General features: G+C 44.5%; 1 protein-coding gene and 1 long non-coding RNA gene across 6 annotated transcripts in view; one reads left to right on the top strand and one right to left on the bottom strand.

The window, feature by feature from the left end:
• The window catches only part of CARD11 (caspase recruitment domain family member 11), a 68,277-nt gene extending 49,892 nt beyond the window's left edge, over positions 1 to 18,385 (bottom strand). The window contains exon 1 of one of the 5 annotated variants that reach the window (XM_043523868.1): positions 17,838 to 18,385. In XM_043523868.1, coding sequence (XP_043379803.1) covers positions 17,838 to 17,850 — 13 coding nt within the window. In that variant the 5' untranslated portion in view covers positions 17,851 to 18,385. Of the gene's footprint in view, positions 1 to 884; positions 1,324 to 1,547; positions 1,651 to 17,837 lie in introns of those variants that run through there. The other 4 variants (XM_037911028.2, XM_037911027.2, XM_037911026.2 and 1 more) reach the window with 4 other exon arrangements.
• A 67-nt stretch (positions 18,386 to 18,452) lies between these two features.
• LOC122461963 lies at positions 18,453 to 21,878 on the top strand. The gene is made up of 3 exons (XR_006284273.1): positions 18,453 to 18,487; positions 19,845 to 19,902; positions 21,028 to 21,878. It is a non-coding gene; the product is annotated as an uncharacterized LOC122461963 (long non-coding RNA).
• Positions 21,879 to 24,940: the final 3,062 nt, after the last annotated feature.

Below are 24,940 nucleotides of genomic sequence, written 5' to 3'. Positions count from 1 at the left end.
CAGCAAGAAATAAGCACAAACTCATGTGACATTCCAATGAGCAGAAAGGCCCAAATTTTCATCTGTTACATTCATGTAATTCCGCTGTCTTCATCTTGGCCCAGATAAATTCATGAATAATACTTTACTCAAAAGACTGTATGAGATCCAATAACACCATACTGTTAGGAATGTATTGTCACACTCCCGCTCACAAATGAGAGTACTACACTGTGGCTAGACAAAATCCCAAGAAATATGAGATATGAACAAGTGACAAGCTGACTGACAGTTTCAGCAGACAGATGGATCTTCGCAGACCTACTACTCCCAACACATAAGGCAATATAAGACACAAAACCTCACCACTAAAATAAAATATCACAATACAACAATTCTGTCCTTTCTTGGGAATATGACAGCTATTTCAAACATCTCAAGTGCACTATACACAGGTATAATGATTTCACACCTAGCTCTCTATATAGAATCAATTACTTGTATGTTTACCAGCTAACTGTTTACCATTGAATTTGCCGTCCCAAAAAACCGCTCAGCATCCTATGACCAATGGTTGTTAACAGCTGTGTCCTACTTCTTGAACCTCAGATATATAGTATTCACCTAACTACTTATTCAATTTTGTACCTCCTTGTAATTAATGCCTTCGAAATGCCAACAGTTGCAATGTAAAGACTACTCTTTGGTGCACCATCCATTAATTTACTAGTCCAGGTGCTCACACCTTTCTTTCTCAGATCTGCCTGAAGAATGAAGTAAATGCCATACATAACACAGGCATCAGGTATCTTTCCAAGCCAGAATCAGTGGGTCATATGATGGGATATGATGCTGTGCTACAACTTAGCAGAGGGTGTGCTAGCCTCTGGGGGGCACGTACTTACTCAGCTGGTGATAGGCTCCATTCTCAGTCATGAAGCTGCTTGGAAATGCCTCTTGATGGGCAGTGCCAATGTTCCTCAGACTGCCTTTATGGTATCCCTGGCTTAAAGCCGGTAGTGCCATGAGCTCTTCCCAGCCAGCAAAGCACAAACCACACACAGAAATCTGGATGTCACTTGGCAAGGAAAGTTACCCAACAGATAAAATGCAACACTGCTGAGGAAGGACAATGCCCTGCTAGGAGTGAGAAGCAGCTCCTGGCAGGTTACCTGCTGTTCTGCTGGTTAGAAAGCTGTGCCTTTCATATAGAACTGGCTGAATCTTTTAAATAAGTTTCATCTCATTAAACTGGCTTCCCCTCGTCGTGACCCCCTCTGATCCCCTCTCCTTCCTCTCGCTCTGCGTCCTGCCTTTTCACTTGCTGCTGCAGCGGGACTGTGTGACACAGCTCCGGAAGCGCACACCCACCATCCTCTCTCAGAAATGCTGTGTCTATATATAGCAGGTGGAGAGGTGTTGGGGGCTGCCTCACTTCCCCATTTCTTCTAAACAGAGGCTGTGGGTGACTTTAAAACATGACACCTCTGTAAAGGGAAATCAAAGAGGAAGTATCTCATGGAGATAGAGAGCTCTGCTCTGGATGTGATGGGGGAGACGGGTGTTACCTGAAGGCAGCCCTCTCTTCCGCAGACATTGCAACAGAGGTCCTTCTGCAGTGACGTGCATCAGTGAAAGGGTGGAGAAAAGAGAGATGGAATGCACAAGATCACTCCCAGCCTGGGAGAACATTCCCTTGAGACAGCCTATTAGGGAAGCAGCATGATGAGCCCCACTGTAATGAACTCCTAACTCCTTAACAGGTGGGACTGTACTTTGTTCCTGTAAGCAACGTTCTCCATTAATCATTATCCCACTGCCAGGGAAAAGGAATAACAGCAATACTCAGGATCTTTATAGCAGGTCCTGTAGCATCAAACATTACTGTTTGTGCTGTGCAGACATTACTTAGTTAAATACCTTTGTACTGCTTTACGCTGAAACTGTACACATTCCTTTAGCCAAGGAGAATAAGATGAGGTACAAACTCCAGTATGGAAAAGTTGTTCCCAGAAGGACTAGTGAAACATGGCAATTCCACTTTCACTACAGAAGAGGCCAGTTTGTACAATTCAGAGTCAAGCTGCATCACTGATGAAGAGTGGAGAAGCCAAGAACTGAATGAGTCAGAAATCTAACTACCTTCGTCTCCTAAGAGAATGTGGTCATCATGAGGAGCAGTATGGGGAAACCCAGGATGAAGGAGTACTATTGACTGAATTCCCCTTTCTCACCATAGGAAAGGAGCAGTTAGGAACTGCCAGATCAGATCAGAACAGTGCTCCATCTACATGCATATTCTGTTTCTGAGAGTGGCCAGTACCAGTAAAACACCCTTTCTGGACAATACTGTAAAAACATGGCGGGGGGTGCGGGTGGAAGAATCCTAATCCCAAGCATTTAGGGAGACTTTTTTTTAAAGGCACGGTACCAGAGTATCATTTGAGCCCTTAAAAATTTCCCCTTTTGTATTTGGTTTCTCTCCTGAAACATGAGGAACAACAATCCTTACCCATGTTTCTTCTAGCTCGTGGAACTGAAGAGATTGCAGGTACAAGTTATACGCCTCACTATCTCATTTCACCCACTACCAAGGGTTAATTATGTTTTATGCAAAAGAGCTATTCGCTTTCATTAAACATGTTGCCTTTGAGATCCATTGATGGTCACCTTCTTCTTGTAATCTGAGAATGGGTAAATAATTCCCACACTTGAGGACTGAATTCTTTCAGCTCTCACCTCTACTCAAGAGCCTTAGGACTAGATTTTTTATTTTTTTTCAACAAGCTCAGAACCCACAATCAAGATCATATTTTGCAAAGAGCTCAGCTGCCATGAAAGCAGCAAAATAATGGCTGGTGTGACTCAGGGACCCCTTGGTGTCATTTGGCAGAGGACATAAGGGATGCATAGGAGTTTACAGGGATAGCCTGGGTCTGATATCTACATAATAGTGCATCAAAGGGTGGGATGTGAGGTCTCTACCAACAGCTAGTAACACACTGGTTGTCCTAATCATTGCAAGACGTATGTATGGATATTTAAGCAGCTATGTGTCTACACTGAAAATGATATTCTTAAGGTATGTAAGTCATAAGACAGCTCCCCAGAAGATGACAAACAGGTTTGCATCAGGCAGGGGGTAGTAGACGCTTCTCTCTCTGGCTGATCATTGTGTGACTTGCAGTTTAATCGTGGCTGGAAAATGCTGCAAAGACTTTATTTAGATGGGCTAAACTTCACTAGACAGGAGAGTATATCAGTAATTAAGTCTTGTGTATCATGATGTTATTTTACATGTAACCTTTTGTTTTCAACACTTTGACTTGCTGCTTCTCAAATCTCTAAGCTTTGTTAAATAAACTTTTACTTGTTTTCACTTCAACCATATTTAAGTGCTGTGTGTTAAATAGAGCAGTGATCTGAAGGAAAACTGGTAAACTGGTGCACAATACTTCTTTGGGAGCAGCTAATCTGTGAATACTGTGAGTTTTCAGTGGAACAGGAGCTAGACACTCCAGGGTGGATGCTCAGAGGGCTCAGGGGTTGGAGTGTGCTGATCACTAACCCGCAGAGGGAATGTGGGGCCTGCACATGTCTCGAGGGGAATGCTTGTGTTGCCGGTGGAGCTGGGGAGCTGACTCCTGGTAGGCACAGACAAGAATTCCTCATGCTAATGGCAGGTGGTGGTGGGGTGCCTCACAACCCTAGATGCCCTCGGGAAATATCACAGCTGGACTTTTGAAAGACCTAGCCCAGATGGTGAGGAAATCTGGTCCTATGTGTCACAATGGGTGGGAGCTGCTGGGTACCAAGCCCTTCAAAAAATCTGTCCCTTATTTAGGTTCCTAAATTGCCTGAGCTCTTTGAAAATCTTGGCTCAGTTATAGATGCTGAGCACTTGAAAATCTGTCCCTTAAAGCCTTCTTCAGATGTTCGCTTTGCATGAATAGGATGAGGCTATAGAGCACTTTTTGCATACAAAGCTTGCTGGGAGTAGTAGTTTATAGTTCTGGTTTGCTGACACCATATAAACTCTACACTACTACAGAAAAACTACAGATTCCAAGAGGAAGACACTTGGCACCATGAATCAATGCTTATGTGTGGTAATATTTAATCCTTGGGAACCCAAGACACAGACATTCTACTGGTGAGTAGATGGTGGTAATCATTGTTAGTGGACCAGTCTAAAGTCTTTTTCAACATATTATCTCCCATCACAAACAAACTTTTGAGAGTTAGATTAGTATTTACATCCTGAACCCTTCAAAAATCAAAAAGGTTCTTTCCCCTCTTCTCAGCAACACTGCTTTCTGAGAAGAGCAAACTGAATTGTTTTTCTTGCATTAAAAAATTAATATAGTGTAATAACTACATGGTTTCAGAGTAGACTCTCCTTCCATCATTATTTGTTCTATTTATCTTCCTTGTGAAAGCCGCTAAGTTTCATCTTTGCAGATGCTCTACTGCTGACTCAGCTGCCTGAGCCAAAATGCAAAAAAAAAAAAAAAAAAGAAAAAAAAAAGGGGGACTATTTAAAAAAGGGTCAATGATTTTATTTTCTCATCATAAATATGAAATTTAATTAGCAGCTCACTGCTAATGAAGTCACCGTGGAAAATGAGGTGACAGGCAAGCATAAAACACAACTGTGATGCAGCAACCAATTTAACTCCTGCTTTGCCCTGCCATAACTTCAGCTCTTCTAAGGCCGTTGTGCCCCATTTTTCTTTACTGGGAAGGATTCTCTGTCCTTGTGGTAGCAATCACTCCAGTGTGAAACAGCAACATAAACAGTGCAGAAGAGGAGTACTGGGGGGCTTACCAGAGTCCTACAAAATATATAGAAACCTAGTGTCCCTCACAAGAGTCTTCAGCCCACATCCAGGCCTCCGTGGGCTGTGCACCTTTCCCTCTGGGCTTACCATGTCTCTAGCTCCCACAGCTCCGGAGGGAAAGGAGGTTGTGTGAAGGGGTAGGGTTCCCGAACTCGGGCTCCAGCCTGAGCCTGAATGTCCACACTGCAATTGCCTGAGCCAGCTGACACGGGCCTAAGACATACCCTAAGAGCAAGGGGCTTGTTCCTGGGAGTGTGTGTACGTGTGTTATTCTGCCAGCTCCTCTGAAGTGGCTCCTGAGCAGCAGAAGACAGAAGTTCTTGCAACTGGGTCCGTGTATCAGTGTGAGTGTAAGGGGAAACGAGTGTGCCAGGTTCCTGCACAATCACACAGCCACAGCTGCCTGAGGTAGGTTCAGAGCAAGGATGCACAGGTCCTTTTTGCCCTAGTGGAGGAGCACAAATTGCCAAAAAAAACCCCAAACAACCCTGTACAGAGTCATCACTGAAAAGCGGGGAAGCACTGTGGGAGAACACTGGGAGAGCTGAGTGAACCAGTGCAACCACAAAATCTGCACTTCCCACCTACTCTATCAGTAAAAGGTTGGAAATGAATTGGTGGGGGTGGAAATGTTCACAGGAGCTGCCCGGGGCTAGTGCAAGTGAAATGATTTCTGGACTATTTGGGAAGCATTTGGAGCAATGCTGTGGGTGGGCAAGAGTACTGCTGGTACTTGAACTAGCTGTAAATGACAACCTTTTCTCATTGTTGTATGCAGTGTTGTTGTAACCATGTTGGTCCCAGGATATGAGAGAGACAAGGTGGGTGACGTAATATCTTTTATTGGACCAACTTCTGTTGGTGAGAGAGAGACAGAGTCGAAAGTGTGTCTCTCTCACCAACAGAAGTTGGTCCAACAAAAGATATTACCCCACCCACTTTGTCTCTCTAATATTTTCTGAAGTAGATGGGCCTTAACAGCACTGGCCCTGGTTACTATTTAATTCTTAAAAAGAAAAGGAGTACTCGTTGCACCTTAGAGACTAACCAATTTATTTGAGCATAAGCTTTCGTGAGCTACAGTTGCAGCCGATGAAGTGAGCTGTCGCTCATGAAAGCTTATGCTCAAATAAATTGGTTAGTCTCTAAGGTGCCACAAGTACTCCTTTTCTTTTTGCGAATACAGACTAACACGGCTGTTACTCTGAAACCTATTTAATTCTTCTGGCTTCATTGCTGAGACTTCAGGGCAGGGCTTGAAATCCTGAAAGACGCAGGAATGAGGCTGCATACAAAACAGTTTGCCTACCAATGTGACATACCCAGTGGCTAAGAACCAGCAGCATTCTACCCAGTGTGGAACTGCTACAGAGATGGCTCGGGGCTGCTGAGGATTTTCCAGATGAAACAGGATCTTGTCGTCCTCAGCGTGGCCTAAAGGCAGGGAGTTTACATCTCTGATGTTTGTTTGGAAAAGTAAGAGCTTTGTAATGCTGGCCCAGGAAAGTGCCAGGTGCTGATACCTGACTGCTGGCAAAGCCTCTCAGATCAAATCAAGCTCACTGGGTGTTCGCACAGCACTTTTCAATGGAGGATCACAGAGCATTTTACAAACATCATTTAACTCTCACAACACCTCCATGGGGCACATAAGTATCATTATGTGCACTTTACATTTGGGTAGACAGAGGAACACCGTGAATTGGTGGCAGGGCCAGGAATGCATCCAGGAATTCTGATGCCCAGTTGCCCTACTCTAACCACTGCACTGCCCTCCATTTCTCATCATAGATTTTTCCCCAGCTGAGATGGCAGCCCCTATTTATACCCTGATGAAGAACAGTGAACAACAACTCAGATTCTGGATTCTATTCTCACTCTCCTCCCTGCAGACAGTAGCTGAAGCTGGATCTGAGCAGGTAAAAAATAAAGAAACCACCTGCCCTATTTTGGCATTCTGGCTACTTCTATTTCCTGTAATTAACCCTTTCTCTTTTTGTAGCCTGCCTGTTCAGAATTACTTCTTACCAGCTGAGGATGTTGGGGGAGAGAGGGCTGGAAGAGTGATAACACACCAGGAATAATGAAAAGGGAGTTAGCAAAGATAGAGGTGACTTTTCAGGTTTCCACTCACCAGCAGTGATTAATATGAAGCTTTTACATGCTAATGTTTTCCTGCCTTCTGCCAGTAATAAATAACCAATATGCTTTAATACCTAGTTATTATTCATCCCTTTCAGATATTTGGATTTTGATTCTTTGCTGCAGCTCAATCACATTGAATTTCTTTAACCGGGACAGCTCCATTAAGGCGCCTCTCCAAGGACATCCTGGCAGGGCTGGTGACAGTAATGGATAACATGGCACATGAAAGAGAGGAAAACTACAACACAAAATATTACTAGCCATGGGGAAACATAAGAGAAAACTCCAACATACACAAAACTACATTTAAAGTAATGTTAGGCATGTAACACAAGCCAATACAACGAGAAAACGCACAATTACGCCTGACACTCCATTCTTAACTTGCTCTGTAATGTCTGGGCACTACAGCAAATAAGTTATGCTACTTAATCATGTTTGACATCCTTACACTACCCTAATATAATGTGGTGAGTTAAGAAAGCAATGGCACCATTAACTATGAATTTCCTTGGGTTTTTCTTTTAACTCATCTGTCACAACTTTAACTTTCGTGTGTTAATTTTTTTGGTCTTTTCAGAGGTTTTTTTTAAGAAGAAACGAAGGGTAACATTATCAAAAGCACTTGAGTGACTTAGAAGTCTCAATCCCACTTTCAAAATTTTAGGTGCTTAACTCCCATTGGGATTTTCATTAAAATAAATGGGACTTAAGGGTTACCATATTTCAGGTTTCTGAAAAGAGGACACTGTCGGGGAGGGGCGAAGGGATCTGGAGGAGCGTACATTTGGGGGAGCTGGAGATGATACGTGCAGCAGGGGTACTCACTGGAGGTGGTGGTGGGGGACAGCGTCACTCCCTGTCATGGTGGCAGGGCAGCTGGCGCAAGTCCAGGATGCAGCAACAGCTGTCAGTCAGTGCCTCTCTGCAGGCCCCCACCCTGGGCTAGGAGCTGGGGCCTGGGTGGGCGGGATCTGCCAGCTGTGGCTGCAGAGGAATGGACCAATCAGCTGTCAGTGCAGGGAAGGGACCCATCAGGAAGCGGACCAATTGGGGCTCTTTCTGAGCTGCAGCATCTGGCTCTGAAAAAGTCCCGGACATTGCCTCTTTTTTGAGCCTCCATCCTCTGTCTGGGAGGATTATTCAAATAACAGGCAATGTCCAGGAAAACTCAGTGTATGGTAACCCTGCTTATGAGCCTAAGCCACTTAGGTGCTTTTGAAATTTTTATCCCAAACAACATTCATAATCATAAAAAGCTGATTAATGGACATTCATTTCTAGGATACATGCTCTGCAGTAATCTGCCAATATACCCCAATCCTAACCGGCAAAACTTCTACTATACCAGTGCTGAGGAGACCTTGGGAAAATTCAAATTAAATTTGGCAGCTTCAAATATAGGTAAGAGTATGCTTATAACATTTTCAGATGATACCAAATGGGGGAGGGGGAGAGGAAAAGGGAAAGGGTTGCAAACACTTTGGAGGACAGGATTAGAATTAAAAATGACTTTGAGAATTGGTCTGAATTCAACAAAATGAAATTCAGTAAAGACAAGTGCTAAGCATGTTCCAGATGAATGGAAGAAATTGAAAACAATACTATTGATGAAGAAAGGTGATACAAAAGAACTGAGCAACTACTGTCCGATCACACTCCTCTCACAAGTGTATTAAGTCTTCACCCGTGTCATACTCAATCAGATTAAGCAGAGAACAAGCACAAAAGCACAAAAGCACAAAAGCAGAGAACAAGCTGGTTTCCGCTAAGGGTATTCAACAATTGATCACATCCACTCATTTGAAGGGGAATGCAGTAGGAGGAGAAAGGCGGGGTGGCCAAGTTTCAACAAAATAAAGATTTCCCTACTGGACGATGAACTGCCCATGAAGAAAAGGAAAGAACTGTTTAACTCCACTGTTCTGCCAGCAATGATATACGGAGCAGAAAGCTGGTCAATGACAAAAGTGGAGGAAGAAAAATTTGCTGTCACCCAGACACCAATGGAAAGGCGAATGTGTAAGATATAGCTCCATGATCATATACCGAATGAGGAGATCAGAAGGCATACAGAGGTGAACAATGTAGTGCAGGCGATGTACGATGCAAAGTGAAGGTGGGTGTGTCATGTAGTCCGCAGGCAAGACAATAGGTGGACAACCCGCATCAGTGACTGGATCTCCAGAGACCACAAGCGACTGATGGGCAGACCGAAAATGCACTGGGCCGATCCCATGACAAAACTCTTTGGCCAGAAATGGAAAGAACATGCTTGCAACAAAATAGAATGGTGTGGCATTGACTTGCGTTCGTAGAGGGACAGACGAGGACAAGCCAGACAAAGGTGACAAATGCAAAATACTTCACTTAGGAAGGAAAAATCAAAATGCGCAACTACAAAATGGGGAATAACTGTAATACTGCTGAAAAGGATCTGGGGTTATAGTGGATCACTAATTGAATAAGAGTCAACAACGTGATACAGGTACAAGGCTAATATCATTTTGGGATGCATTACCAGAAGTGTCGTAGGTAAGACACGGGAGGTAATTGTCTTGCTCTACTCAGCACTGGTACATAGCTGGAGCACCAGTGCCAAGGCCAGACACCAGCTGGCCTCAGCTGGAGCACTGTGTCCAATACTGGGCACCACACTTCAGGAAAGATGTGGAGAGTCCAGAGGAGAGCAACAAAAAAGATAAAAGATTTAGAAAACCTGACCTGTGAGGAATGGTTAAAAAAACTGGGCATGTTTAGTCTTGGGAAAAGATGATGGGGAGACGGGGATCTGATAAGTCTTTCCATATGTTAAGGGCTGTTAGAAAGAGGATGGTAATCAATTGTTCTCCATGTCCACTAAGAGAGGACAAGAAGTAATGGGCTTAATCTGCAACAAGGGAGATTTAGGTTAAATATTAGGGAAAACTTTCTAACTCTGAAGGTATTTAAGTTCTGGAATAGGCTTCTAAAGGAGGTTGTGGATTCCTCATCATTGGAGGTTTTTAAGCAGGCGTTGGACGAACACCTGTCAGGGATGGTCTAGGTTCACTTGGTCCTGCCTCAGCCCAGGGGCTGGACGTGATGACTCCTAGCCCTACGTTTCTATGATTCTATCAGTATTCATAAATTCAACCTTTTCTTCTTCTTCTCACAAATCAATAATGGGCCCATTAAAAACAAAATTCAGATATATATGAAATTCAGGCAGGTGAAACCTAGATATCAGAAAAAGAAACAGAAACAAAGAATGTTTACAATTTGTCAACTTTTATCCAAATTGGAATTCTATCCCTTGCTTGCCTCCAATAGCTAATGTTTCAAATGTAGGCTCAGGATCCCATATAGGGTTGGTGACACCTGTAATTTAACAGGCTCAAAAGCCATTTTTCTGATGTTGTCCCTGAAACAGCTTCAGGTTGACACGCTATCAGGTTGTGACTTAGCATCAACGCCATGATGATGCAACTTTGAGTCATTGTGGCTTCCACATTATAGAAAAAAGGTCAGAACCTGTTGCCAGAGCTTTCTGACAACTTGCCAGCCTCCAAAGTGATGGTTAAAATTACCAGCATTTCTGCCCAGACTGTCAGCCATGAATATCATTTTCTGATTGCTTTCTTCAAGTGGAGAGTTCAATCTATCCTCAACAGTAATGTACATAAAAGGCCAGCAGATTCTCACACCTGCGCAACACCCCTGAATTCACTGACATTGCATGTCCATAACTGTCAGCAGCATTTAACCAGGAGCTCCTACTGTCATTAGCCCCAACAAGCACAGGGGAGTCATACAAACGCCAACATGTACAACAACACTCCAAGTGGAGATGCCTCAGAAGTCCCATCCTCCCTTCTGACCAGAGAGTTTCAGGTAAAAATAAACTGACTCAGTGTTTCCAGCCCTATAGGAAACATAAGGCCCCTTTATTTCTTCTAACAATCAAAGCAGAAGAAAAAAAAAAAGCACCCCCTTTCTGACTTGAGACAAGAGTTTAAATACTTTGTGTTTCATATTGCACCAACATCTTTCACAGCAAAGGCTGCACAAAGAAGCACAACTCTCCCAGGTCACCAGTGAAATGAGTTTGATAATCTCAACAAAGTGGATCTTTGGGTTTGCTACAAAGCCATTAGAGATTGATGGAACTGCAATTCTTTGCTCAGGAGAAGCCAATAAATAGAAGCTGCAGTGTGGGAGCAAGGTCTGGAATGGAAGAGTTCATTCTTGTTCAGGACTAAGGTGCAGTGGTAGAGTTTTGGAAGAACCCATAGAGTGCTGCAAGTAGAAAGTAAATAATCCTATTTAAAACACACACACAGTAAAGTGACTTCAGGTGTTTTCCCAGCTTACTTATGCTCAGGATTCAGAATTCACAGAGGGATATATTTTAAGAGTTTCTTCATGGTTATTTCTAATTTTTATGGAAATGGCTCTTCTGCGTAGTTGTAGAAACAATATCCGGAAACCCATTAAGCAAACCCATAGCCATTAACCAATCTAGCATTGCACATACTGATATCTGTTACAATGATCATTATGTAGAAGGATTTTATGTATCACATATAAATTTTTCAGAATTAGTTTATGAACATATGTCCACAACATACTCACAAAACAAAAGGGAAACAATCTGTTAACTGCTAATGGCATCCATGTACATACTACCACCATATAGCCTATTCCAGCATTCACAGAGCAAATATCCTATTTTATCCACATTAATGAGGAAAACTTAATCACCAATGAAGGACCCGATCCAGTGCCCACTGAGGTCAATGGGAGTCTTCCCACTGACTTCAATGAGGTTTTGATCAGTTCCAAAGGCTGTTTTTCTAACACTGATAAGGAACCTTCATGCTTATGAATTTTCTCACAACTCACCCAATTTACTTTAAAATGTTACTATTTAGGAGGGCTCACAGAATAGCGTGATATTCATGCAGAGAGAAAGTATATTTGACTATGCCAAACCAGACATTAGACACCAGAATCCAAGCATCTGTCATCGCTATACCTATTTACTTTACACAGAGATTCAGTCACCGAAGAAACAAGTATTAAGCCTATAGTAATTTTTTACAGAACTAAACTAAAAATTTAAACTAAAAAGTCTTTAAACTAAAACATTTAGTTTGACATTTCTGATAGACTTCCAGGGATGTTTGACACATTCCTCTTTCCTGTTGAGTTGCTACACAGACCCATCACAGCTGATTACATTGGAAAGCAATGCAACATACAGCAGTGAAAGCAGATGAGGTTTAGTGGGGCTTTCACAAGAACTAGCCCTCTGCCACACTTGCACAGGAACTACATACATTATGCCCAGCTGTTAATGGTGCTATTCGTTCTTTACTTTCATGAGCTTTGCAAAATTTACTAGGTTTTTTTGTATAAAAATGGAAGAGCCCTATCTGCCAGTGATTTTAAAGGTAAAACTCCCCACCGATTTCAGTAGATAGTTTTGCATGTGGACTGATGGCAGGATATGGCCCCCACTAAATTTCGTCTCTTCTGGAATCCAAATATTTGGCAGGAGAATGTGGAGCGGAAGAGACGTCTAGATTTAAAGTAAAATCCAAAAACCATTTTTAACTTCAACTGAAGTCATTGTGACAATCCTCCAGAAAGAAGTAATTCACCAACTACATTTAGGACACGTCCTATGTGAAATGGGTATAACCCAGTTCTGCCAAAGCTGCAATTTAAACGGACTGACATTGTTTTCCCTTTTTGTCTGCAAGGGGCAAAAGTGAGGGGGGGCCAAGAGGAGAGAAAAAAGTGACTGAGGAAGCTAGAACAGACACACTTTTTATTACCTTGTTGGATCTGTGCCACAGACAGCAATCATATAAATCTTATAGCGACCATTATAACTCCTGAGCCGTTGAACAAATCACAAGCAGAAAGGTTACTCTCCTGAAAATATTCACCTCCATTAAAACTACTGACCCAGAGAGGAGGGTGAAGGCAGCATTTCTGAGGAAACGTTGGGGCGGGGGAGATGGAAGCTGTTTTACGTGCACGCTTGTAAAAATCCATCATCTGTACTGAAAATAAACTTATTCTTTTTCTTGTTTCCTTTTTTAAAAGTACAGGCACTGTACCCTCAGCCATGAGGGCAGCACTCTATCAGCCCAATCCAGCTTCTGCGGAAGTCAGTGGGCAAAGCTCCTATGGGGTGCCAGGGAAAAGTCAAATGGAGAACTTTATTAACTGTTTGATTTACGGAAACACTTTTTGTCAGTTTCTGGTGTGTTTTCATAAATTCATCAAAACTCTTGACATTGGAGCATGGAGCATTACATTCTGGGGGTGAAATTCTCCTCTCTGTTACACTGTGGGAATGCTACTGACATCAATAGAGTTGCACTGGCAAAACCATGGAGAATTTGGCCCAAGGTTTATGTTAAAACCAATAAAGGGCTTGATCTTACATTCCTTGCACGCCCAAGGAGTTTGGGGTGCATAAGGAGTCAGGATTGGGACCAAAATGTGCTAAAAGCCTGTTAAAGCAAAAATTCAAGATAGTTTTTTATTATAAACAGTACACTGGAAATACCACATTTGCTGTTTTTGCAGCATTGGAGATTGTCTACAAAGGGTGCTGGCGGACTCTTGAAGTTCTCACAAAATGCCTTGGAAGCTCGTCCCAGAAAACACCAGGCTCCAAAGGGGATGAATTTGTACATAATTCAGAGAAAATAAGGTCTGGTCTACACTACGGATCTAAACCAGTATAACTGCATCACTCAGGGGTGTGAAAAATCCACACCCCAGAGTGATGTAGTATATTGACCTAACCCCCAGTGTAGACAGCGCTATGTCGGTGGAAGAGCTTCTTCTGTCATATAGGCGACTGCCCCTCGGGGAGGTGGATAAACTGCGCCCATGGCGAGGCGAGCTCTCTCCCGTCGACAACTGCACCAATGCAGCATGTTAAATGTAGACCTGCCCTAAGCATTTAAAAAACTGTTATTTGCTTTTTAACAGGAATCATAATTTGCCCGAGTAGCAAAATGAAGATTCAGAGAAAAACTGTCTAAACCCCTCATTTTCATAAGTGGTCCCAATTGCCATGCTGCTTTCCCTTGGCTATGAACTGGCAACAGCTCTTGGTCACTAAAGTTAAATTAGTTGGGAGAGTTTGTTCAATGAAGGGTCCAAATTTAGTTGCTGGAAATCAGAATGGTGATAAATTGACAGAGGTGCATGGATGAAGACTGTACTGTTTCCACATACATTATAGGGTTTGTTATTTGCTTAGTTCAGGGCCATCTCTTCCTGGAGACAGCGACATGAAAACATCTTGGAGTCAAAGCCTTATGTCCTGATTCTCCATTCTGGAGTAACTGTTCTCAGTGCAGTGGAAGGGAAGGCAAAGTGGCTTTAACCTTTAGACCTATATTGGAGCAGACCGAGGAAAAGCTAGAGGTTAAGAGAAGTTGTCCATGCAAATTCAAAACTTCTACTAGCTACAATGACAAAGAGCCCACCTCAGACCCCTCCTGGTAATTAATGAAGCCACTGTAAGTAAGCTCATGAACTGAATAACAGCCAAGACATTGTTGCCCTGGGGAGAGATTTTCAAAGGCCAGTTACTTATCAGGTGTCCCAGCCTGCAACTTGGTGCAGTGAGAGGGAAATGCTCTGAAACGGGAGGTCTGATTACCTATGGCGATTGTATTGTAGTCCCACAATCCTTGCAGGAGGACATAATGAAAGGGTACACGAGACATGCCAGGGCCTCACAAAATGTCAGGTGTGGTGACCCAGCACACAGAAGAACCTCAAATGCCAGGTGGAATCATGCAGAATGACTAAAATGGTGCAACTGAAAGCGTGGGGCGGGGTGGGGGGAGAAGGAGGAGGAGCAAGGGGAGCTACTAAGACTGGGGAACAGCAGGGAGCTGGCTCCAGCCTGGGAAGAGGCTTCCTGGTAGTTCCTACAGCCGTTCCTCTGTGGTTAGTGCCCAGTGCCCCCTGAGCTCCAACACACACTTCTTAGCTACTGGCCCCCTGCCGCCCTGCTCAGGTGCTGGTGCCCTGTGCTGTTCCCCACCCCAGCACCTGATGCATGTGTTCCTGCCCCTCCCCCATGCTGGGCTTCTCCACCAGGACCCACTGTGGCTAGTGTCTGAAAGATAGGCTCGGGCTGGGCTGGGGAGTCCTACCTGCTCCCCGGTGGCCAACCTGATCTTGTGCACCTTGGTGGCCACTCCAGCCCCTCCTTCTGGTCCCCCTCTTGTCTGCATGAGATATTGTGGGGGTGGAAAACATCGGGGGGGGGGGCAGAAAGATAGATCCACACCCCCAATATTTTCACTGTGGGGGCACTAATCCTCCCCCTCCCCAGTGCCCCTGACTCAAAGTACTTTTCATGCCCACAAAACTAGCCAACAGACTATGAGATATAATAGCATGAGCTGGAGGGAGAAAGGCTCCCAGATAGTCGATTGCTTGTGATAATATTCTTGACTTGTAGAAATTCTACTTCTCAATAGGCCCACAAGTCAACAGGTGATAGAAAAATTAGACTGCAGTTGTTTCAGCATTCCGGAAGGAATGGTCACTCACAAAAGGCCATAGATTGCCAGCTCTGCATCCCTGAAACTCTTGGGATGCTGTCACATTTCAAGCATGCTATTTGCAGACCCTCCCCCCCTCCCCCCCCCCCCCCCCGCCATCCACAAGATTTTACTTTAAATCTAGACATCTGAGAGAGCAGGACAGAGTGCTAGAAGAATTCCAGAACATAAAGACCCCTTGTTACTTCTGCTGGGATACGGGGCAATTTCCTTGCTTTACGCTGAGAAATCTGAAATCAGAACAACACCGCCAGCCCTGGAAGTAAATCTTCATCTTAAATGGCCCTGGTTTAAGGATGTGAGGGTGTGAGATGTCAAATCTAAGAAGTCTCAGGCCTTGCTTTTAAGTGTCACAATCCAGTCCAAAACGTATCCAAACTTAAACCAGGACACAATATCAGCTGTTGTCACTGGGTGTACTTTTACCCCAATATCCTACATGTTTGAGATGGATCAACATTCTCAGTACATAAGAAACAGGGAGCCTCTTCAGCTGTTTCTAACCTCTGCTGAATTGTTGTGAGGTTCTGGTAGCAATCACACCTTAGTCTTAATGGAGAGACACACACTTATCGGAGTCTACATCTTTGGGATTTGATAATCCAAGAGAATCGACAGGACAACCTCCTCCTCAAGGCTCAGAAAGTCCTGAGCAGAACCTTTGCAGTCAGGCAGAGGGAACAGTGTAATTGTTTTCTCTGTTTTAATTAAGTTCCTTGTCCAGCTTTTGAAGCACATATCTCGTTCTATGATTCTTTACCAAGGACATTTTGGACCAAAGCATTCCCTTTCTCTGCCCAACCTCACTCCCCTCACTGCTCTGCTCATACAGCCTGCAATGGAAGGGGCAAGCACAGATATCGCAGTACTTCCTCCAAATTTCCTGCAGGCACCACTGGGGGATGCAAAGGCCGGGAGGCAGCAGAGAGCTGGACCGCCCAGGTGGGCTCCGGTCCAGTATGGCAGCACCAGGAGTGAAAGAGAAGAAATGGACAAAGGAAAACTGGGGGAGAAGAGCAAATAGGAACATGGGGGAAGCAGGAAGATAAGTGGGGGAGACAGGGATACATGGGGGAAGGGCTGGGCCAGAACTTGGGGATCAATGGGAGGACAGAAAAACTGGGAGGGGTGAGGGGAGAGATAGGAACTGTGGGAAGAGGAGAACACTTGCAGCAGGAGAGAATGGGTCCTTTTCAGAGGAGACCGTATATATGTGCAAACGTGCATGGAGAGGAAGCAATGTGCGTATAAAGGGAGATACAAGGAGGCTCTGTGCTTGACAGTCAGACAGTGTGGGGAAGGGGGAGGCTGTCTGTTGTGTATTAGTGAGAGAGTTGGAAGAAACCTGCATATGCATGTGTGTGTGAGTGAGTGAGTGAGAGATGGGGAGATGTTAAGGGGGCTGGGGAGCTTTTGAAACAAATCCTCCAAGTGTGGACAGGAGGCAGCATGTGTTTGGAAGGGTAATTTTGGGGTAAAGCAAGAGCAGTGCACAAGACTGATTTTGCAGGGCAGGCAGCCCTATGTGTGAGAGAGATTTTGGGGAGAGGAAGTGGAGAGAGACTAGAGGAGGGGAAGAACAAAGAGATGGGAAAGGGGAACAAGACAGAAAAGAACAAAATAATAGAGGGAGAGGGGAGAGAAATTAATAACTTGGGGGAAGAGGTACAGCCCACTGCAGAGGCTAAAAAAAGAGGAAGGTGATGGAGGAGGATGAAAGGAAAAATAGGAACAGTTGTCATACAATAAAGAAAATATGTTGGATGGAAAATAGACGTAAAAAGATGGCAGAAAAGATAATAGACGATATATCAGGGTCAAAGAAAACAGAGTGGAAGAAATGAGAAGTACAACTATAAAGCAAGAAAACATTCAAAGTGGTTTTATTACTTAGAGGAAGCATAAATCCTCAAACAAGAGTTTTACAGAAAGGGGCAGGATGGATTGTACTGTGAGTGGGAACAGAAACTTCCCTATCACCAGCCCTGCTCAGTCAATCTCCTTCCCTCTTACCTACCCCCTAATTCTTCCTCCTGATCCCCCCAAAACATTTTGATTTGTGCTTGCACCTATGAATGCAACCTGGGCTTCATATATCTGTACATGCAAAGTGGACCTAGACCTGCCGAGGGTGAGAAAGGAGCTCGCAGAAAGACTATCAAAGAGGTCACCTCGGAGGTGGGGGGGAGGAGTGAAACTGAAAGCTGCAGTGATCAGAACCAAGTGCCATCCCAGCCGACAATGGTGTGGAGCTGGTCTGGCAGGTGGCTGCTTTCCTTACCTTGGGCGCTCATGAGTGACCAGGCTCACTTGCTGTCCTGCTGCTGGGTGAAATTCACTAGGTCATCTCCATGCACTTGTCAGTATCCCTCTCCAGGAGCCCTAGAGAGGTGAACCTTGCTCTGCATCTGCTGGGACGGAAGGGAACGGCAAGGGCCAGAGCCCTGCAGATAGCCAAGAGTCTAGGGAGAAGAGGGCTCTGGAATACAGGATGCAAGTGCACCAGTGTCAGAATGAGCAAGTGGCAAGACAGAAAGTAAGAAAAAGTGTGTCACAGGCTGGGAGGGGCGGAGAAGGAAAATGCAAAGACCTGACAGGAAACCAGACTCAATTAATCTGCACAAGGTTAAAAAAAAAAAGAAAAGAAAAGAAGAAGAGCTCTGCTCTGCAGTATAGGGACTGCTTGCAAAGGCTTCTGGACGCAGGTGGAAGCAGAGCCCAGAGGTGCGCACTGCAAGCAAACTCCAGCCTCTAAACCAGAAAGGGATTGGGCAGCCCAGCAGCAGCACAACCACAAACTACAGCTTTCGGTGGAAGTATCAGATTGCCTCCCTGCCTCTTACGAGTCTGCCTGCATCACCAGGGCTCAGAGTCTGCACAATCTGTTCCCCTTTGATGCAAAGGCAGACATGGCAAATGCACATGTTACAGGTATTGCTCCTTTCCTAGCACAAGGTAATAGCCCTTCCCTGCCCACAGCCCACGCCAGCCAGAGGGGGGAAGGGAAAGGACGAATGGACACTTCAGCCTGCAGTGAAAAATAAAAGATTCAAGAGCAGCAGTTTCAGGTAGAGTTTGGGGGGTTCCAGCGTTTCCAAGTTCCAGAGGCTTCTCCAGGGGACATCCACCTTATTAGCTGCTTGTTCATTTTGTTGTTTTTAAACACGGGGAAGGGAGGGGGAATTTAAATACTATTATTTTTAAAATAACATTTTACATGTTTTACCAAGGAGGAGAAAAATCTCTGTTGACTTCAGTATAAAGCAGGGCTTTGACTTGCAGAACCTCTGCAGGCTTGATGCTGGGCTGCTGGCTCAGGGCCATACGTGGGCAAACCCCCATATACTGGGGTCTTACTGAGCACCTTCACCTTCCAAAATGTGGAAAGAGGCCTCTTACCATAGGCACAGCCACAAGGAGTAAGGGGGAACAGAATGCAACAGATGGCAGCAGTATAGTAGTACACTAACTCCCCAGCAGGGGGCACTAGGGCAGCCATAGAGCTGGACCCACCTTGATGCTTCATCAGGAATCAGCACCAGGAGTTAAGTGGGAGTAAAGAGACAGATGAAGAGGAGACTGTGAGTGTGTGGGTAAGGGGAGCCACCATGTGTGTGCCCCAGTGTGTGGGGGGAAAGAGACACTGGTATGTGTGTATTTGCTGGGGGGGAAATAGGAGAGCGTGAGAGATGCTAGATGAGTGGAGAAATCAGAGAGACTGGAAATGGGGAACCTAGAGAGAGAAGAGAGCAAGGGCACGGGGAGAGACCACGACACTGGAAAAGAACGAGGAAGGGAGAGACGGAAAGAGGAACAGTTGGTATGCTATAAAGAAAAATACAGTGGACGGAAGAACAATGTAAAAAGCCAATGGAAAAATACCGAGAGACACAACAGGGTCACAGACAACAGCAAGGAAGTGAGGGGGCAAAGTGAAAAGAATGAATGCAAAGGCAGAAAATGCAAGTCTCAAATACTTGTATTACTGAACAGAAAACTTACATCCCTCATGAAAGCGTTTTTTAGAAAGGGGCCAAATGCGCTGTGGCTGGCTGAACGACATTTTCGTAGGGCAGCAAAATGGCGAGGGCCGCCTGCCTCTTCTTCCCTGTCCTCAACTTTAATTCATCCTCTTGGTTCCCCCACTTTGCATCCACACCTCCGCCTCTTTCCTTGATGGCTGGGGAGCACTTGCAAAAGCTCCTCCAAGGGGAAGGAACCGGTGAGGGCTCAAACTGAAGGGGAATCCAGTTTCCTGTTAAAATGCTGTAATTACTTTAATAAATAGAACAAGAACCCAAAGATCAAAGGATACTGGAGTTCCTCATTTCCAGCAGAGAGCTGCAGTAAGTACGACACACAGCCCAGTACACCTCTCATTACCGCCTTCTGTTCCAGTTTTAAATGAGGGCCATCTTTTATCAGACCTCTCACAAACATGTCCTCGTCAGCCTGTGGTGAAACCTCTGTACTGCGTGTGTGCATTTACAGAGAGGATTAGTGGGAGACCGAGGAATGCTGCTCAGCTGCATGCTTCCCTCTTTGAGCAGGAAGAAAACAGTGAGAGGACTTGGGGGGATGGGAGCGTGAATTGACCCCGCAATGTTTTGGCACTTGCTTAAAGTTCCACAGGCCTCAGAGCTGGAGGGGGCCATGACCCTACTATTTTTAAGCAGTGGTCCTGTCTACATCAGTACACTGCTATTGGAGTGGTCCAGAGCATCGCTCCGGCTGCGTGCCACAACGCCATTGAAGTTGACCCAACTGCCCTTTCATACGGACAGAGGGGCAGCCGAGCCTAGTGGTGTTGTGACCAGGCGCATGGGGAATCTGCCAAGAACTTGACTCCTGGCAGTGCTGGCTCATGCTCTGGTGACTGAATTACAGTCAATTAGTGCCTACATGGGGAACAAATACTTAATAATAGACTCTTCAGTCTAACAGAGCAAGGTACAGCATAATGCAATGGCTGGAAGCTGAAGCTAGACAAATTCAGAATGGAAACATGTAAATTGTTAACAGTGAGAGTAACTAACCATTGGAACAACCTACCAAGGGTCATGATGGATGCTCTGTCACTGACAATTTTTAAAATTAATATTGGATGTTTTCTAAGAGAGACACTAGGAAATATTTTGGGGACATTCTATGGTCTATGTTATATAGGACGTCAGACTATATGATCATTCTGGCCGTGGAATCTATGAAGGAGAGAGAGGAAGGTTTCCTGGCCTAGAGAGAGCTGGACTCTCAGAGCAGGAGGGAAGCTGGAATTTGCCTCGTACCCTCCCCAAATATCTGAATTGGTGCTACTGGCAGAAGTGCCATTTAAACACTGCATTCTAAGAGGTTCTGCAGCTTTTGGGGAAGTGTGGCCAACAGGCTGGGGCAAAGGAAGGAAACAGAAGAATAATTTTTGAGAAACAAGTATAGTACTAAGTTCTGTTTTATGCTTTCTACTCTTTTCACAGAGGAAGCTGATATGCAGATGCACGAGGGGAACCATTTGCAGCACAACTACTGGGACTAACTATGCCTGTAGCTCTCACTTCCACACAAATACCAGGCAGTTCAGAGCTGAGATTTCCCAAAGATCTTTCACATAAATACCAAGCCACAGCTCCTTTACAACACTGATAATCCCTCCCTGACTCCAGGGGGAAAATGGGTTTGGAAATAGGGCATGAGGGAATTAGGATCTGTTCCTGGTTTGTTTTGCAAGGTGCTGTTAGGTAAACATAAACAGCTTTCAAAAGACTCAGTAACTTGTTTTAAAGAAGAGCCAAGCATTCACTGGGCTCAGAGTGGGGTCTTATAGACTGGTTAATTATCTGCTGGGGCTTTAGTAACCCTAAGGATCCTGTCACTGAAACCTGCAATGATTTCAAATTATCCTTAATCATAAAATGGAAAGCCCCATACGCTGAGATTAGCCCAGTGTGATCCAGCTCCCAGACACAAGGTCACACTCAATCCCAATTTCTTTCATAAGAACTTTTTTTACCGTTTGATCCCGATTTTCAGTGTCATGGAGAAGGCTCTTGAGCAAGTGGTATTTTCCCCCTGTAGCTTCTTAGTCCAGATTCACTCAGCCTGGTACGGGAAAGTATAAATTGCATCTCTCTGACAAGAAGGGCTCTGGCATTGGAAGAAGAAATTCACCAAGAGGGAAACATAGGTGGTGTGTCCACTGCCACTCTTCATCAGGATAGCTATAGGGAAGAGGAGTTTTAGTTTCCTCTGGTGGCTCCATAGAAACCCTGCCAATGGAGGCTGGTGAATGAGTGCGCCCTTCAGCTGCCCTGTCCATAACCCTCCCCCCCAGCCCAACCCCACCACTTTTGGGGCTTTGCTCATGCCCTGCACTATCCCACTATACCTTCCCTCCCTGTAGGACTTGATCCATTGGGAGCCTTGTATCTGAGTTTACACCTTCAGAAACCAGTATAAGCTGGAGGTGAAGCTAGCTCATTTGGTCTACCAGGGTGGCCAAGCAATAGAGTGGATTTAGCACATTAACAGAGTCCCTTGTCAGGTTGCTGGACTTGCTTTGTAGGCATCCTTCCCATTAATTGCTTTCAAGACATAAACTAGAACTCTTGTGGTCTGTAGGCAGGCATCCTCTCTTTGACTAGGCCATAGGAGCTGTGCAAAGCGTCTCTCTCACTGGAAGATCACTCTTTGCACAACTTCCCATGTTCCTCTCTTTCCATGGCAGTTAGATCACTGGCACCCAGGAAGGCATTCTGTAGTCCAGCAATAAAGCTGCTGAATGTCTTTGGATATTCCCATGCTGGAGAGGCTGACCAGATCAGCCATGGGATGCAGAGGAACACCTAAACTATCCAGCTCCTTAAATTGTCATCCCTGTGCTTCTCTTCCTTCTCGCCAAGACAGTAATCCCAGCCCATGCAAAAGACTGCCCTTAACTCCTAGAAAATGTTTCCTTATCAGCATAATAGTTCTGAAAGTCCCTGGATACAAGAAATGCATTTCACAAGCCATTGATCTGAGAAATAATATGATGCATTTGTCCTGGAGGCCATAGCTCTGTGCTCCTGTTATATATGGTTAACACAACTCCTTTACAGCAAAGAAACAGAACTAAGGAATACCTTTCATGACAGAGATGTCAATTTCCTGCAATATCCTTGAAGAGCCTTATTGTATTACATTTATGTATTATTGCGATCCAGGATTGTGTTATCCTCTTTAGTGGGGAAATGTGACAGAGGTTGAGGACCTGGGAGTTCAAAAGACTATACTGAAATTGTGCCTGAGAAGTATTGACTTTTGAGACAATAAGTGTTAAATCGATTTCCTGGGAAATCCCTAGGGGAAGGTTAACCCAAATTCCCCAAATCCAGTTATACAAAAACGCAGGCCTTTTGAAGCAATACCCACAGAGGGTAATTGTCTGCTGTGATTACCTGTTACAGAAGGCCAAGAGCAAAGGCCAAACTGTATAAAGAATAGATGATCTGCCCAGATGTTGTTCTGGATACTAAGACAGATACGAACTTTAAACCATGGGGAAAAGCCCAATTCTGGGTTTTGAAGGACTGAACCTACCAGAGTCCTAGGTTGAAGTTGGGGGTGGCCTTTGATAAGTTTTTAGCATGTGTGTAGGCTCTTTTATTGTCTTAATATGTTTTATCTGTAATGCTTTTACTGTAAGAATAAATGTGCTTGCTTAGAAGGAGCTGTGTAATAACTTATAACTGTGGGCAATACACGGGTCATAGCCCTAGGCCTTTTTAGGCTGTCTGGCTTGTGGGGCTATCACAATGTAAATCAGGGAGCTGGGAAGCCTTAAAATCGCTGCTCAGGGAGGGAGAGAGACATGGGTCTCCACCCCACAGAGGTGATGGTTGGGAGCCAGAAGTCTAAAGTGGGGTGCCCTTGGTAGACCATGGAGGGGGAATCCAGGCATATTTTAATATTATTAGTGTTTTTAATTATCCTAGATCAATGGTTTTCAACCTGTGGTCCACGGATTTCTGGGGGTTTGCAGACTACGTCTAAGATTTCCAAAGGGGTCTGCACCTCCATTAGAATTTTGTTAGGAGGCCCACAAACATAAAAAGGTTAAAAAACCACCGCCTCAGAACATCATTCTTAATTAAAGATATTCATAATTTATTATGTCGCTCTGGAGGTTTGACTCAGATGTATTTCCCCATTCATTTCACCACCCTGTGGACAAGTAGCTGTTAAGCCTTCAGCTCTAACATCAGATATCAGAAATGCCCTTGATCTTAAAAAGCAATATGCAGGTGGATTTTTGTAACACCTATGGGGATAATGGTTTAAATCCAGCAGGAAAATGTTCCCATCTGTATGCTTATGATACACATTCAAATAGTGTTTCAATTGCCTGAACTATGAAATATTGTGCTAGTGAGGCATATATCACATGGGCAACAGATAGTATAAAATTTTCTCATATGACTGTACAGGATTTTATGTATTTTTGCACAAAATTTGTAGCCGATAGTGACTGGCACAGTATTATTGAGTCTAGCAGTGTGTGCCCGTTCTTAGCACATTCACCCTTGTTCTGTAAGGTGTTGGGGTCAAATCCCACTCCAGGACTTTGGTTTGTATCCATCAAGACCTCACAGTAAAGTAATGATGGGTGACAACTAGAGATGTAAAAGGTTAAACGGTTAACTGGTAAGCATTAGGCTTACAGTTAACCCTGGTGACCCTGCACCGACTGGAGGGACCCCAACCCTGGCCGCGTCAGTCCAGCGGGACCCCAGCCCCAGCTGCGGTGGCTGCTTGGAGTTACCCCAGCCCCAGCTGTGCCAGGCCAGCCGGAGCTACCTCGTTTAATGGTTAACCGATACAATTTTAATCATTTAACTGGTTAACTTTTTAAACCGGTATTTACATCCCTAGTGGCAACCTATCAGAAGAGCAACCTTCAGCTGAAATGGTGAACTCGGATCCATTTTGCCTGCCTCTGGGGTTGCATAGGTGAAGGTTTAAGATACTATGGCACTCTTTCCAAAAGAATACGGGTTTATTTAATGTCTGACTCTAGGCTACAGCCCACGCTAGCTACACAGACATTAGTTACTAATGCTGTGTGTGAGCTATTTCTCAGCATGCTAGCTGCACTATTGGCTTTAATTATACTTTCTATAGGGCTTCAAATCCAAGGATCTTAGTTTTACAGATCAAAAATTTAGCCTCACAGCAACCCTGCGAGATAAGTATTCATATCCCTGTTTTATAGATGATGAAGCTAACTCATACATAGGGAGGTTAGAAGTCTTGCCCACTCACCCAGGAAATCTATTATGAAGACAGGAGAAGAACTTAGGACTCCCAGATAGCATTGGTCAAAAATGCCAATTTTTTGGTCTTCAAAATTTC

This window comes from Chelonia mydas, chromosome 10 (assembly GCF_015237465.2).
Source record: "Chelonia mydas isolate rCheMyd1 chromosome 10, rCheMyd1.pri.v2, whole genome shotgun sequence".
Taxonomy (NCBI): domain Eukaryota; kingdom Metazoa; phylum Chordata; order Testudines; family Cheloniidae; genus Chelonia; species Chelonia mydas.
The sequence above is the reverse complement of the archived record's forward strand: the minus strand, read 5'-3'. Positions and strand labels throughout refer to the sequence as shown.